At 35.3% G+C, this 13,700-nt stretch overlaps 1 protein-coding gene across 3 annotated transcripts in view; it reads left to right on the forward strand.

Moving 5' to 3' along the window:
- Positions 1 to 13,700, forward strand: part of SKAP1 (src kinase associated phosphoprotein 1) — a 443,107-nt gene that overhangs the window by 396,129 nt on the left and 33,278 nt on the right. For all 3 annotated transcript variants that reach the window (XM_034415558.3, XM_034415557.3, XM_087892076.1), the window contains one exon: positions 2,561 to 2,670. In XM_034415558.3, coding sequence (XP_034271449.1) covers positions 2,561 to 2,670 — 110 coding nt within the window. The remainder of the gene's footprint in view (positions 1 to 2,560; positions 2,671 to 13,700) is intronic.

Raw genomic sequence — 13,700 nt, forward strand, 5'->3', positions numbered from 1 at the left:
ATCTAAACATTTTCTTATCAGGACGTTCCTTTCTTCCAATTCAAAATGGGTAATGTCCTTTCTGTCTTCCCCCTTGTTGTGGCTCCAGTGGACAGTTACAGCGGTGCTTAAAAAATTGTGAACCCTTTGAATTTTGAAAATGATCAAAAACATGATCTGTTATTCACACAAATCCTAAAACTGAAGAGGACCCAATTAAGCAGATGAATAAAAAATATTGTACTTGTCAATTTATTTATTGAGGAGATAATCCAAAGCTTCCTGTTTGGGTATGGCAAAAGTATATAAACCTCTAGGATTATGAATTCATTTGAAGAGAAAATTAAATGTTTCAATCAAGGAAGGACCTGCCTTATTTAAATAACAGAATTCTGGATGCACTATCAAGTCTGATCTTCCCAATATAAATATTTAGAAGTGTGTTATGGCTCAAACTAAATAAATTTCTCAGGACCTCAAAAAAAAAAAGTTGCTTATAGTCACCTGACTTTTTCCTCTTTCCAAAGTATTTGGACTCTACTAGTTCACTGTCAGGCAAATCTGTATATAAATGGAATATATTCAACACTATTGTCACCCTCCCAGAAGTGATTGGTTAACCAAAATCACATCAAGAGCAAGCCATGTAATACTCAGAACATTTCAAAGAATCCCAGGGTAATGTTTAAGAAACTAAAGGTGTCCATAACTCCACCTTCAACAGAATCCAGAAGTAAAATGGTATGTGTGGCACAGATACAAGGAGAAAGCCGCAACTCTCCAAAAAAGATTAAGAGCCAGAAGGCTGTTGGAAGAGTATTCTGTGGATATATGAGACCAAAATAGAACTTTTTGACTTGAATGATAAGCGTTGTTTGGCAAAGGGCAAATCTTGCCTTCCAGCATAGGAACTTTCTCCAATCTGCGATATATGGTGGTGGTTTTGTACTGCTTTGCTGTTTCTGGACCAGGACAGTTTGCCAACATTATGGATTTAGAAGTTATTGATTTCGAATTATACCAGCAATTTCTACAGGAAAATGTCAGGATATCTGTCCAGAAAACGAAGCTCAAGAGAAAGTGGATTATGCAGCAAGACAATGAGTCAAATCATACAAATCATACCACCAAAGAATAAGTAAAGCAGAAGAAAATTAATTTTTGGAATTGTTGAATAGTGGGTGCAGACAGAGGACATAGGACACATTCGGCAAGTTACAGGTTTATTCAGTTCCAGTAACAGTAATGGCAAGGTGAGCCGTGGCAGCCCTTTTTAAACCGGAGTTGTCCGTGGCTTCAGCCACTGACACACGTTTAATTTTCCCACTCTGGCTACTGGCTCCTGATGGGTTCCTGCGCCTGCCTATTCAATACTTAACAGAATGGCCAAATCAAAGTCCTGACCTTAATCCTATAGAAATGCTGTGAAAAGATAAAGGAGGCCGTTCATATGAGGAAGCCCACCAGCAGTCTTTAGATTTTCTGAAAGGTGGAATAGCCAATGTTCCTCTGATCAACTGTTATTAGAAGCAATTATTGCTGCTGAGGGGTAGTGTGGAAAATACATCATGTTATAAGTTATCTTTTTACAGGAATATTGAAATTTAAAAGGGTCCATGAACTTTTATCTGTGGTATCTAAGCCCTAAATGTTGAGCAGGACAATTAAGATGGAGTCTTGCATAGACAGATAATCATATAAATATTACTAGCATGCCAAATAAAATGATCCTGAAAACTGACAATTCATGATAGCATATATTTGGTATTAAGTAAGGGCAATTCATTATTCTGAGAATTGTTTAATTTTTAAAAAATAGTTTCCTAGCCTTATAGCATAGATAAACATGAAAACCTGTGGAAAAAGTCTGATAAATAGGGATGGACAAATGCATATAATTTCAATATTCTAGCTGTGGAAAATACCTATTGGTATTGAGACCCATATGTAATCTTCTTGCCTAGAGTTGAAGAGAAAGCTATTTTCATTCATATATTCTTATCATTCATCCTACATTTAAAAAAAAAATACTTGTAAAGCCTATCCAATAATTCGAATAACTTTGATTGATCTTCACTATCAATCATGTGTGCGTGCATGTGTGTGTATGTCACTTATATATAAAAGTGACTTAGACCATTTTTCACACTTACGACCATTGCAGCATCCCTATGGTCATGTGATCAAAATTCAGATGCTTGGCAACTGGATGTATTTATGACTGTAGCAGTATCCTGGGCTCATGTGGTCGCCTTTTGTGACCTTCTGAGATGCAAAGTCAATGGGTAAGCTAGATTCATTTAATAACTATGTTACTAACTTAACAACTTCAGTGATTCTTTTAACAACTGTGGTAAGAAAGATCATAAAATGGGTAAAAATTCATTTAACTATTTTGCTTAGCAATGGAAATTTGGGCTCAATTGTGTAGTCGAGGACTACAATGTGTGTGTATGTGTGTATGCGTTTTAAACAAAATGATTTAAACTATAATTCTGTTTGTTTGTCTGTATTTCTGTCAATCCCTTGAATGGAATTCAGAAACTGTTTGAGAACTTTTTCAATGAAATTTCTCTCTTAGGATTCATAAGGTGTTATGCAAATTATTATCAAAGCCCATGGGACTGCACAGGGGCCCACCCAGATGAACTTTCCTTTCAAAGGGGAGATTTGATATACATTATTAGTAAGGTAAGTGCTATTATTCACGTATTCATTTGTCTTATTCATAAGTTGTTGAAATCAGCTAGGAGGCAAGTAACACAATCACTACACATAGTTAAAATCACAATATAATGTCCAAACAAATAACTATAAAGAAATATATCAGGACAAACTAGGAGCTGAATACCTGCTAGAATACCTGGTTTTAATTGCCTTTCTAAATACTAGCAGAGATGGAGTCCATTCTCACTTCCAGATCCAAAGAGTTAGAGTTACCATTGAGGAGGCCTTTGATGAGACCCATCTCTCTCAGCCCTCACAGAGTGAGAGGCTGTCAACAGACACCCTCTAGGTGTTCATACTGGTCAGGTAGATGTTGCATGATGTAATATGAAGCAGTGCTATGAAGATCCTTAAAAAGATGATAAGTGCTTTGAATTAAACCTGAAAGTCAATCAGGAGCCATTTCAGTGAATACACTAAATACAGTGAATACATTGAATTCTACACTAATTGATTTGTCCCTTCAGGAGTCATTTGGAACCATCTCTAAATGCAGTCCCATATAGAATACATTATAGTGTCTGGCTGTGATAATCAGGGCATGAGTCATCTTGATTAAAGTAGGGGTGTTAATGATGCAGCAGCTAGAGCTGAGCAAATCCCCTTCCCACCACCACCACAATTTCCACCTGCTAATTCAGCTGAAGGACTCCCAGATCATATACCAACTCCTTAGCTGGGAACACTACCATGTCAAGAGTAATTACTGGGTCAATTCTAAAAAAATGCTGTCATGTTTATTAGAAGCAAGTAGTGTAATTTCAGTTTAGTTTTAGTTGTCTTGATTTGTCCCAGTAATATCCTGACCTTCTCCAGGTACCAATGCATGACTTCCACAGCATCTCCACCTCAATCTAGCAATATATAATTGGGCATTATCAGCATACTAATGATCTTTCATCCTGAATCAGCAAATGATTTCTTCGACTGGTGAATGATTAAATACAGGCGAGAGTATCAAACTCTGGAGAACTCCACATTAGATCTTTTAAAAGCCTAATTGCTATTCTCACAGCACCACCAAGTAGGGCAACTCATAAGGCAGGATTGGAACTACTGAAAATGGTGTCCCCTAATGGATCTTGCAGAATTTCAAGGGAACTTTGTCTGTAATTTGAAAAGAAAGTGATCTGATCATGGCAGAAGAAAATATCTACGTCATCTATCTTCCAATTACATTTCAACTTCTCTGAAGTCCTATATTACTATGTGTCATATATTTGGATCACCAAGACCAAATTGGCATGAAGCTTGGAATCTCCCAGAACCTACAGCAATTTTACTATATATATTTTTGTGCCAAAAACCCCGAAACCAAGATAAACAAAGGGTATATCCAAACTATATGAGAGCAGGTTGTGATTTCAGCTGTTCTGAACATGCAGTCAAACTGTGATGCAATTTAATTTTAAAGTGCCTGAGATAATTCCAATAATTTTTGGATGGCATAAATATTGCATCAGCTGCCCATGACATTCTTCTAATTTATTAGCTTTGCTAATAAACTTGCTGCACAAACAATACTGCGCAGTTACCATTTTAAACTCTAAACAGACGTGGATTCCAGTGGAGGGGAAGGTGTGTAAGTTACAAAATGACAGAGTTTAGTATGGCAGTAGAGAAAGAAGTAACTGGTTTTACTATTGCCTTGTTTTAAAATCTTTAAATAAATATTAGTGCATTTAGGATGTTGAAGAAAGGGAGGTATGAAAGAGAACACAGGTAGTTTGTGGAGGAATATATTCATCAATGGTTAGGTTGACCAATGTAAGGAGGATGTCAAAAAGGAAAATTATATTCTAGGATTCAACCTTCTTATTTGACCGCAGCTAGTGGTTTTATCCCATGAGGATGCTGTAAAATATGTAAAAATGAGTAATATCTGCAATGCACGAGTCCTGCTATGGACTCTCAATAATCATTATGGAAAATTTTTGAAACTAGAATATATTGAAAACTGCAGTTCTATGTAATAAAAACACCCATGTCTTTCTGTTCTCCTTTCTACACCCAAATCTCCCTCTCTAGTTCAGAAAGTTGCTCCTGGAAATTCTTCTTTTGTTTCATGTAAATATGCTTTGCAATAGTTTGTCTCTATAACAGGCTGAGCATGTGTTTTATCATTCAAGAATCACATAGTTAATTGAGCTGCTTGGTCAGATGCAGTGGTGGGATTCAAATAATTTAACAACCGGTTCTCTGCCCTAATGATTTCTTCCAACAACCAGTTCACCAAACTGCTCAACTGGTTAACAACTGGTTTTCCCGAAGTGGTGCGAACTGGCTGAATCCCACCACTGGTCAGATGTGAGATAGGAGCACGAAACTGCAGAAGTGTAGGATGAAGAATTGGTAGGAATACAAAGTACTTTCTTTACCACAGATATGCAAATGATGAATGCACCCTAAGTAAGGATCTAGCTCCAAGAAGCTGGATATCAGATGACAAAAACCTGACTTCCTATGTAATTGCTTATATCAGAGCAATCAAAGAAAAGAGTAGGAACTTCAGAGCTGAGTCTACATAAGAAAGACTTACTTCTGAACTGAGACTTAAGTCTTTTTGGGTGCTAATGATTTAAGATTGGTCTTGAAAGTTAGTTCATGAAGATACAAACATGCTACTACCACAGTCTAGGTTGTCTTCCTCAAGCCCTTTCTAATACTGTAATATAGACCAGTACTTGCTAGCACCTTAAAGATGTCCCATTTATAAGAACAATTATTTGAAACAAATTTCAGCTCAGCCATGTGGTTACAGAGCACTATCGAGGCAATTGGGTTATACATTTTCTATGCTAAAATTAAAATGCAAGCTTCATAGAAGTTTATTTTTTCTTATTTTGTATAGTTCCTGGGACTTATATTGTATAATATATTGACTTTGTATTTTGCTGGGAATGGGGAAGAACAAAGTGATATGCTCAATAATGGAGTGACCCAACTTCTGTAATCATTCAAAAGCCTATTCTACCTTCTCTTCCTTGTACTATATAGTGTATGAAGTATATTTCGTAACATTTAGTTATGAAGTAAAAATAAAGAAATAAAAAAACTGAGATTTGCTTTCTCCCCATGTAGCTGCAAAATTTTGGTTATAGGACATTTCTCTATAAACTTTCCTAATCCTGGAGGAACCCTTGAAATAATGTTGCATAAAATAGCAAAAAATATAAACATTCCACAATGGAATTCTTCTTTAATGTACGCAATCCACAACAGCAAAGCGACAGGCCAATAACTGAGTTACAGTGCATAAAGATACTCACCATTTTGAGTGCTAGCATCAGAAGTTAAAAATGCAAGAGTATGGTTGTACTTTTTTGTTCTTTATATGCTTTCCCTTACATTGTCCAGGAGATTAATTAATTTTGATGAAAATTTCATTTTGATGAAATTTTACAGCAAATACCACCTCACACACAAAAAAATCAACATATCACATAAGCCAAATTTCTCTATAATACTTTATAGGAAGGTGCTCAAATGCAAATATGGAATTTTGCCCAGAAGCCACAGTTGACAATGATTTTTGATCTTTTTTTTTCTTGCAGCAAAAAATATTATACTTTGGAAACACATTTTTTACAATGAAAAAGAATAGTTTCCCAAAGCTACTCAATTTTAAAATAGGATGATCATTTAAGTTTTATTGAAAATCTTGTAACAGAGGACAGAATTCTTTCTCTCTAATCTTTTGTGAGGATGAAGTACATCTTAAATTCATTACTATCAATATGAATGCTTCTTATTCTTTGAGTTACGTGCAAATATTTACTGGAAATATTTTAACAATTTTCCAGTTCTTACAATTCCAGGGGATGAACCTTTTCAAATAATGAAATGACGGCTTTTTAATAATCAGATTCATCTTGTTTTCAAAATGTACTTTCAAGAATATGCTATCACAAAATGCACTCTTAAACCCTTCCATATTTATAATATTAACTTATCTATTAAATGTAATGCCCTGAGGAAGACATTTTTATCAATGTAGATCAATGTTTCTCAGCCATGGAAACTTTAAGATGGTGGACTTCAACAAACTGACTGGAAAGTTATGGGAGTTGAAGTTCACCCATTTTAAACTTGCCAAGGTTGAGAAGTAGACACTGGACGTCTTCCTGTTGCCTTCCTGCCTTTCTTCTCTTAGCACCCAAGAATATGACCTGGTTTTGATTTCATTGAATGGAGCTCTATCACCTCCTGTTTGGGAATAACCAAGTGCTCCTGGGTGTTTTCCTTTCAAAAAAGATTTTATGAGGCAATAGTGCTCACCTATGATTATTGAAGAAGCAAAGGTAAAATAAAGCTTGGCAGGGTTGCTGAGGGTGGCAAGCAAGTGGGTTGGGAGAAGAAGAGAAAAAGGTGTTTGAAAAGCCTGTTCACTCAGCTGCATTTTAATTTCCTTCTCAATCTTGTCCCAATTAATTTTGCAAAATTAATCTTGCCGAAGCAAGTGTGGCAGAGGCGCCGAGGCTTGCTTTTTCTTTTCTTTTCTTTAAAAAAAAATGCAGTACGGTTGCTGTGCCTTGAACATGAAATAGTAGCTAATATAAAAATCCATCTGGTGTTATTTGGAATGCATGTGTCTGCTGCTAAGGTCCTGTCTGACATTTCATGCATCAGCCGTGGGGAGATGTGATTTTGGGATGGGAAAGAAGGGGGGAGGCTTAGTTGGCTATGATTCAACAGCAAATAGGAAAGAGTTATTCAATTATGGTATAGGGCAAGGGGGGGCCTGACTAAATTAACCTCGTATATTTACTATAACTTTAGATTTTATGGAAGGTAGATTCTTTCTTTTCAGCATTAAGGTAAACCCAATCAAATAATAATAAAAATAACAAGCTGTTCTACTGCTGAAATTTGAAATTGCATCCCACAATACTAAATTCAATAAACAAGATAGAGATATGAAGATTCAAATTCTGTGCTTTGTATGCACTTTTCTGTGCACACAATAATGTGATCTTTTTCCCAATAACATGAGTTGTTTTTCATATCAATGATTCTTGCTTAGCCACCAAATGGCTATTTGACAAGGGAGTCTTTACACAATATCAGCTTTTCCCAACTTGGTGCCTCTAAATATGTGGAATTTATATTTTAAATATCCTAGAAATTGTATACAGTATATTCGAAGTATCTGAAAGGCTCCGTATTAGTGAAAACTGAATTAAAATGTGCAGCAAATATTTTAATAGTCCTTTTAAAACTCAAAAATAATCCTGTTGAGAAAAAGCACTGGGAAGGGGTGGAATTTTAGTTCCCTCTCCCCTTACTTAGTTTCTCTGCAATTGATGCAGGTTTTCAGATTGAAAAAGGTCTTTGCATTTTTGTTCCCTGCATATAACGTGCAGTTTAGTCAACATCATAACCTTATTTTGCAGTTCAGTTAACTGAACATGATGTTACATAAGAATTGGTATGTGAAACATTGGCATGAGAATTGGTAGGGACGTCATACCAACATCCTTTTAAACATTATGCATCTGTATCTAAAAAGTAGATTAGTCCAAATGTAGCCATTTTTTAGAATAAAAAAAAATAGCAACTAAGTTTGCTAGGATCCATTCTAACTAAATCTGAATCCAGTCCAATATTGAATATTTGAGGAGAAGTAGGAAAAATATTTCCCAAGGTCTCTGATCCTTAAATGTTTGCATTTCCACTAAATAGTGGAATCTATTGGCAAATCAAATAGTGGAATAAAGGCAAATCAAGGTATAAAATATAAAAGTTATATTTGGCAAAAAATATGGGAATAATAAAATAATAATGCATTATTACTTATTTTATAAAATAAATCTTTAAATAAAAAATAACATAAGTATTCAAATCCTGAAATATATTGACTTTTTCCACCCAGTATCTGGATGTCATTTGTCCATGTTAATGTGACATAAACAGTGTATCTCCTTATAATGATGATTTTAATTTTGCATTATTGACATAGAAAATGCAAAATTAGAATGTAGCTGCAAGGGTTTTGATAATTTTCTGATTGTTAAGAGTTTTTATTTTATATTATATTATAATTTCCTTTAAAAGCTTCATATTCAGTCTCCACCTAAAAGAGCCATTATACCTTTTGAAAGTTAAAGTCACTGCATTGTGATCCAAAATTGTATTTGGTATCTACCCTTTTAATAGCATCTATATTCAAATCATATCTATTCTTGAAAAAGATATATGTCTTTCACAAAAACCACAATTTTTATATTTCCATACATCAACAAATTACAAATTTAATTTCATTAAATTTAAAAAATGGTAATTTACCGTGCATATTTTATTTTTTTTCTCACAATGTATCTTGTATATTTTTTAAAAACAATTCTCCAAAGTTCTATCCTTTTTGTGGGGAAGCAATCTCACTGCAATCTCACAGGAAACACCAATTTTCATGCAGAAAATCCAATAATTTGTCCATGTTCCTTATAAAATATTATTTAATCTTGATAGTGTACATAAATTCCTAATATCAAATTCTTAGTCTCTTGTAGATTAATGTCCACTCCAACATATCTGCCATGATCATCAGTCAATATGAGTTTTGGATATAGATGACGATTTATATACAAACAACTTCTTCTGTTTCATTCCTGTTGAAATAAATTCGTCAGCCAGATTTTTGTGATTTGAATATTTTATATCTTTTTTTCTAATTCGTGTTTTTGTAAGTAAATCACATAGTTTTAACTTTTTCAAATAATGATTTTTTTTTCATTTTCATACTTTAAAAAGTCAATCCCTATTGCCCCCAATGTGGAATTCTCTTCAGTGTTTTATTGTATCTGTTATAGCATTTGTTTAATTGTATTCTGTCATTGTCACTTCCGTTGTATTTCCTCCAATTCTTTAAATTTCCCCAAAAATATCTCTTGTTTTCTGCATAGAGTTCAGTTTAAAAGGAAAAAATCCCTTTTCTCATCCAGATGAAATCTTCTGCTTAAGTTTATCAGGAAAACAATCTCTTTTCACCTATACAGTATTGTAGTTGGAATTTACTTAAGAACAATCACTTTATCAATCCCCAATCTAGTATTAAAATGTTGCTGCACACTTGATATCTATTATTTTTCCTAACAAACTGCACAAGGATCTTTTGGAATCTTTCTTAATTTTGCAAAATATGTATTAATCATATAAACATTATCAGTCTCTGCCACAATGTCATTTCCCCCCCCCCCCAATCCAGGAAATTAGATAGGCTTAACAAGCTTTTGTTTTATATCTTCTCCATGTTTTTTAAGGAATTGCTTCTGTCTTACTTCCCAAAACTTCCACTATGTTAGTAATTTGTCTTAGATCTCCAACCAATTGTCCTACAGATTCTTCAACCTTACTGACTTCTTCTTTCCTATCTTTTTTACAAATCCTACTTCTATTTCCTGTTTAAAAGTATTGGCAACCATTAAAGTCATTTCTTTTGCCATATTGCCCAAACATTTTCTGCAACAAATCTGGTGAAATAGCTTTCCCTTTTAAGTTATTCTAAGTGAATCCCTCCTTCCTTCTCATAAATTTGCAGCTTTTCTTGTGATTGCCATGAGAAGGGGAAAGTACATTAATTAGGCTTTAAATGTATACTCCATCTTTAAACCTTTTCCCTATTAAATCTCTGTGGTTATAATCACACAATCTCTTAGATACTACTTATCAGAGGCCTCAAATAACTTGAGAAAAATAGCTTAAGATCAGTAGAAAAAACTTTCCTTATACAGTAGGGTACATTTGAGTCTCTGTGATTTATCTAGGCTCTTAATCACTGGAAAATATCATTCAGAAATCAGCAGAAAATTAGGACATGTTAGCTGTTGAACAATTTAAAAGTTGGACTGCATGGGAAGGAAGGAGCAAAGCAATCTCCTATGCTTGGAGTTTGGAGTATATATTTGCTTTTTAAGATTCCCAATTAGTGGCATTTCAGGCAGGTTGTATGACATAAAATGGATTTTGCTTCAGTTTGGGTCATAGTCTTCTGACAAAACTGTTTTTGGCTCAACATTTCCTAATAAGTATATAATTACTGTAAGTATCCTTTGTAAAACCTTTATAAGAAACTCCTAGCATTTTTACCTAATGTGGTCCTTAAGATCTCAGAATTATATTGCTTGTTTTAAGAAAGGCATGCCCTGCAAATGTTTGACAATATCATGTGCTTCAGTTTTGGTTTGATATTTTCCCCCTTTAAATAATGTTATTCATTCCTTTTTATTGCTGAGGTTCCAGCATTAAAACCTGGACAATTTCACTGAGCACAGCCAAGCTGGAGGTGTTAAGCCATCAGCATATCTCTTGTGCCATTGATAATGCTGTTCTGGAGCTCCTCACTAGCACCATTAACAGAACAGTCAGTGGTTATGCTCAACAACTTGAGTCAGCTTGCATTCTCAGGTGCTTTTAAATGACACTGGGGGCTTGTAGCAAAGCTTGCCAGTGTTGGCAGCTGGGCTTGGCCTGGTGTTACCAGATGTCCCTGGTTTTTTTTTCTTTAAAGAACCATCTCTTTCATTTTATCCTTACACTGCTTACAACTGCATTGCATTAAGAGTTGCTTAGTACAACTATGACCTGCTCTGCATTCCTCCAGGTAGTTTTACAATAGAACAACAGTTTGATATATTGCTATAAGTGTTCATTTCTATATCTTTTGGGGAGTTCAATAACGCTTTGCAAATCACTCATTCAGATATCAATGTCTGGCATCTATTACAAGGATTATGAACTAGAAAGGAACCAGAGTATTACTGGCACAGAGTGATGAGGCTCATGAATTAGGCAAGCAATGATTTCCCTACAGGTATCCAGTGTACCTATGTCTAAGGAATTTATTAATATCACATGCAATTGACTTCAGCCAAGCCCTCAGAATTGTAGAGAGCTCGAATCCTGGGAATTACAAATAGATCCCTGTAGTTTTCTTGGCAGCATTTTGTTACTATTGCTTTCTTCTGTTTGCCACCCCTTAACTCCCAAACACCCTTCCCAGTTTAGCTCACAGCTCTGGTATTTCCTGATGGTCTTCCATCCAGATACTAAATCATACTTTATTTAAATTTTCAAGATCAGATGAAATTAGGTAAGTATTATAACTTACTGGGGCCATTTTTAAAAAATAATAAAAATCAGAACAAAGCAATTATATTCTCACATAATTCCCCAGTTCTTATAGCCATCATTGAGACAATGTAAGTTCATCTTCATTATCATTATTTTATGATATTTGGATGACTTTAGAAAACAGTCTTTGTCACTAGTTGGGATACTATCAATGGCTGATGGGATCCACCATGAATACACTTCTAACTACGTTTTCTTTTTAACTATGTATCCTAAAGTTGATAGTTAAATGAATCTGGGTGCCAGGAGTGATTGCAATTCTAGGCCAATGCCTAGTTGTACTTTGCTTGAGATCATATATAGAATAGTTTTCAATCACGTGTTTTGTGCATGTTCAGAGTGGAGTGACTGGGAATTTTGTAGTCAAGAAGATGTTCTTCACAAATCAGGATGGCTTGTGACCCTGAAAGCTCTATTTTGAATATCTTTGTAAAATGTTGAATGGCTTGCTTGAACGGTATAGAACAGGGGTGTCAAGCCCGCAGCCCGGATGCATCACATGCTAGTCCCGTCCCCACCCGGTTTAGCAAAGGGGGGAAAATCCTGATACGTCACGTGATGACACTGTGACACTATGAGTTTGACACCCTTGATCTAGAATGTGGTGTTCTGGAGTGCTATTTAATGTGTCAAAGGAGATTATTTTATTCCACCAGAATTCTGAGAAGTAGCAGGCTGCATTTTGTTAAGTAATCTTTAGAATGGCCAGAGACTGATAAATGGGTCGTTATGTTTTGTGGCAAGCAGATGGTTTGGCCTTCATCTCTTTTCCCATTGTATGATTCTGTATATCATATATTGGAAGGCTCCTGATTGTCGTTCCAGGCCACTCTCATTTTTTAAAATCCTCAGCCAGCCATCAAAAATTAAGGAAGTAGTAGAGTTCAAGAAACTCAAATGTTTGTATTTGGAGACAATTTTCCATGGCAAAATTGTGAATCTGATATATCTAAAATGTAAAAGGAAAACAACAGATAAAATCTAATGATGATACTCAGACTATTCCTATCATCTCTAGTAACAACCACACTGGCTGGGGATGAGGGGAACTGTAATTCAACACTAGAGGGCACCAGTTTAATGAACTCAGAGAATGCCAGTCATTCTCAGTCATGGAGCATCCTTTTTCCCCACCCCATAAATCAAGATAGAAGATTTTTATATTTGAATAATTATCTCAAAATCTATCTATCTATCTATCTATCTATCTATCTATCTATCTATCTATCTATCTCTATCTCTCTGTTGGAAGTGATAAGACAAACAAAACATTTCAGTGTTATTAATTCTGAACTGTTGCTTTAAAGTACAATCCTATTTTCATAGATCCTGAAGTGAAAGGAGGAGGCGGGTGACATCTAGTGGTCTTTTTGTGGGAATGTGGGGAGTCAGATGCAAAGAGAAAAAGAGAAAAAGGCAGGAGTGAAAGAACGATCAGATGATGCTATGAACCTTCATTTCAACTCAGACCATTTTGGCAAGTGGCTTTAAAAACCCACATATATTTCCTCTTCCTTCTACCTTTCCTTCTTCTCCCATCATGTCATTATTAATAAGCTGCATTGCAATGAAAAGATGGCTAGGATGTTGGGTTTTTTTTTCCATTAATAACCCCCATGGGGACAGGAGACTATAGAATCAGAAATGCTTGGGAATAGATTCTGAGGTCAGCTAGAAGGCAACGGTCATACACCGGTCAAATTCAGGCTTAAGGCTATTTCCCCACCCATGTTCCCCCCTTCAGAGAGCTTCCCCTATCACAGCCCCCTTCATCTTCACCCTCAGACAAGAATCAACCATCCAGAAATAAGCCCCCCAGACGATTCATTTCTCCCATGTAATTTTCTACACATATATAGTTTTCT

This window comes from Pantherophis guttatus, chromosome 4 (genome assembly GCF_059756535.1).
Source record: "Pantherophis guttatus breed Tessera chromosome 4, ASM5975653v1, whole genome shotgun sequence".
Lineage (NCBI taxonomy): Eukaryota > Metazoa > Chordata > Lepidosauria > Squamata > Colubridae > Pantherophis > Pantherophis guttatus.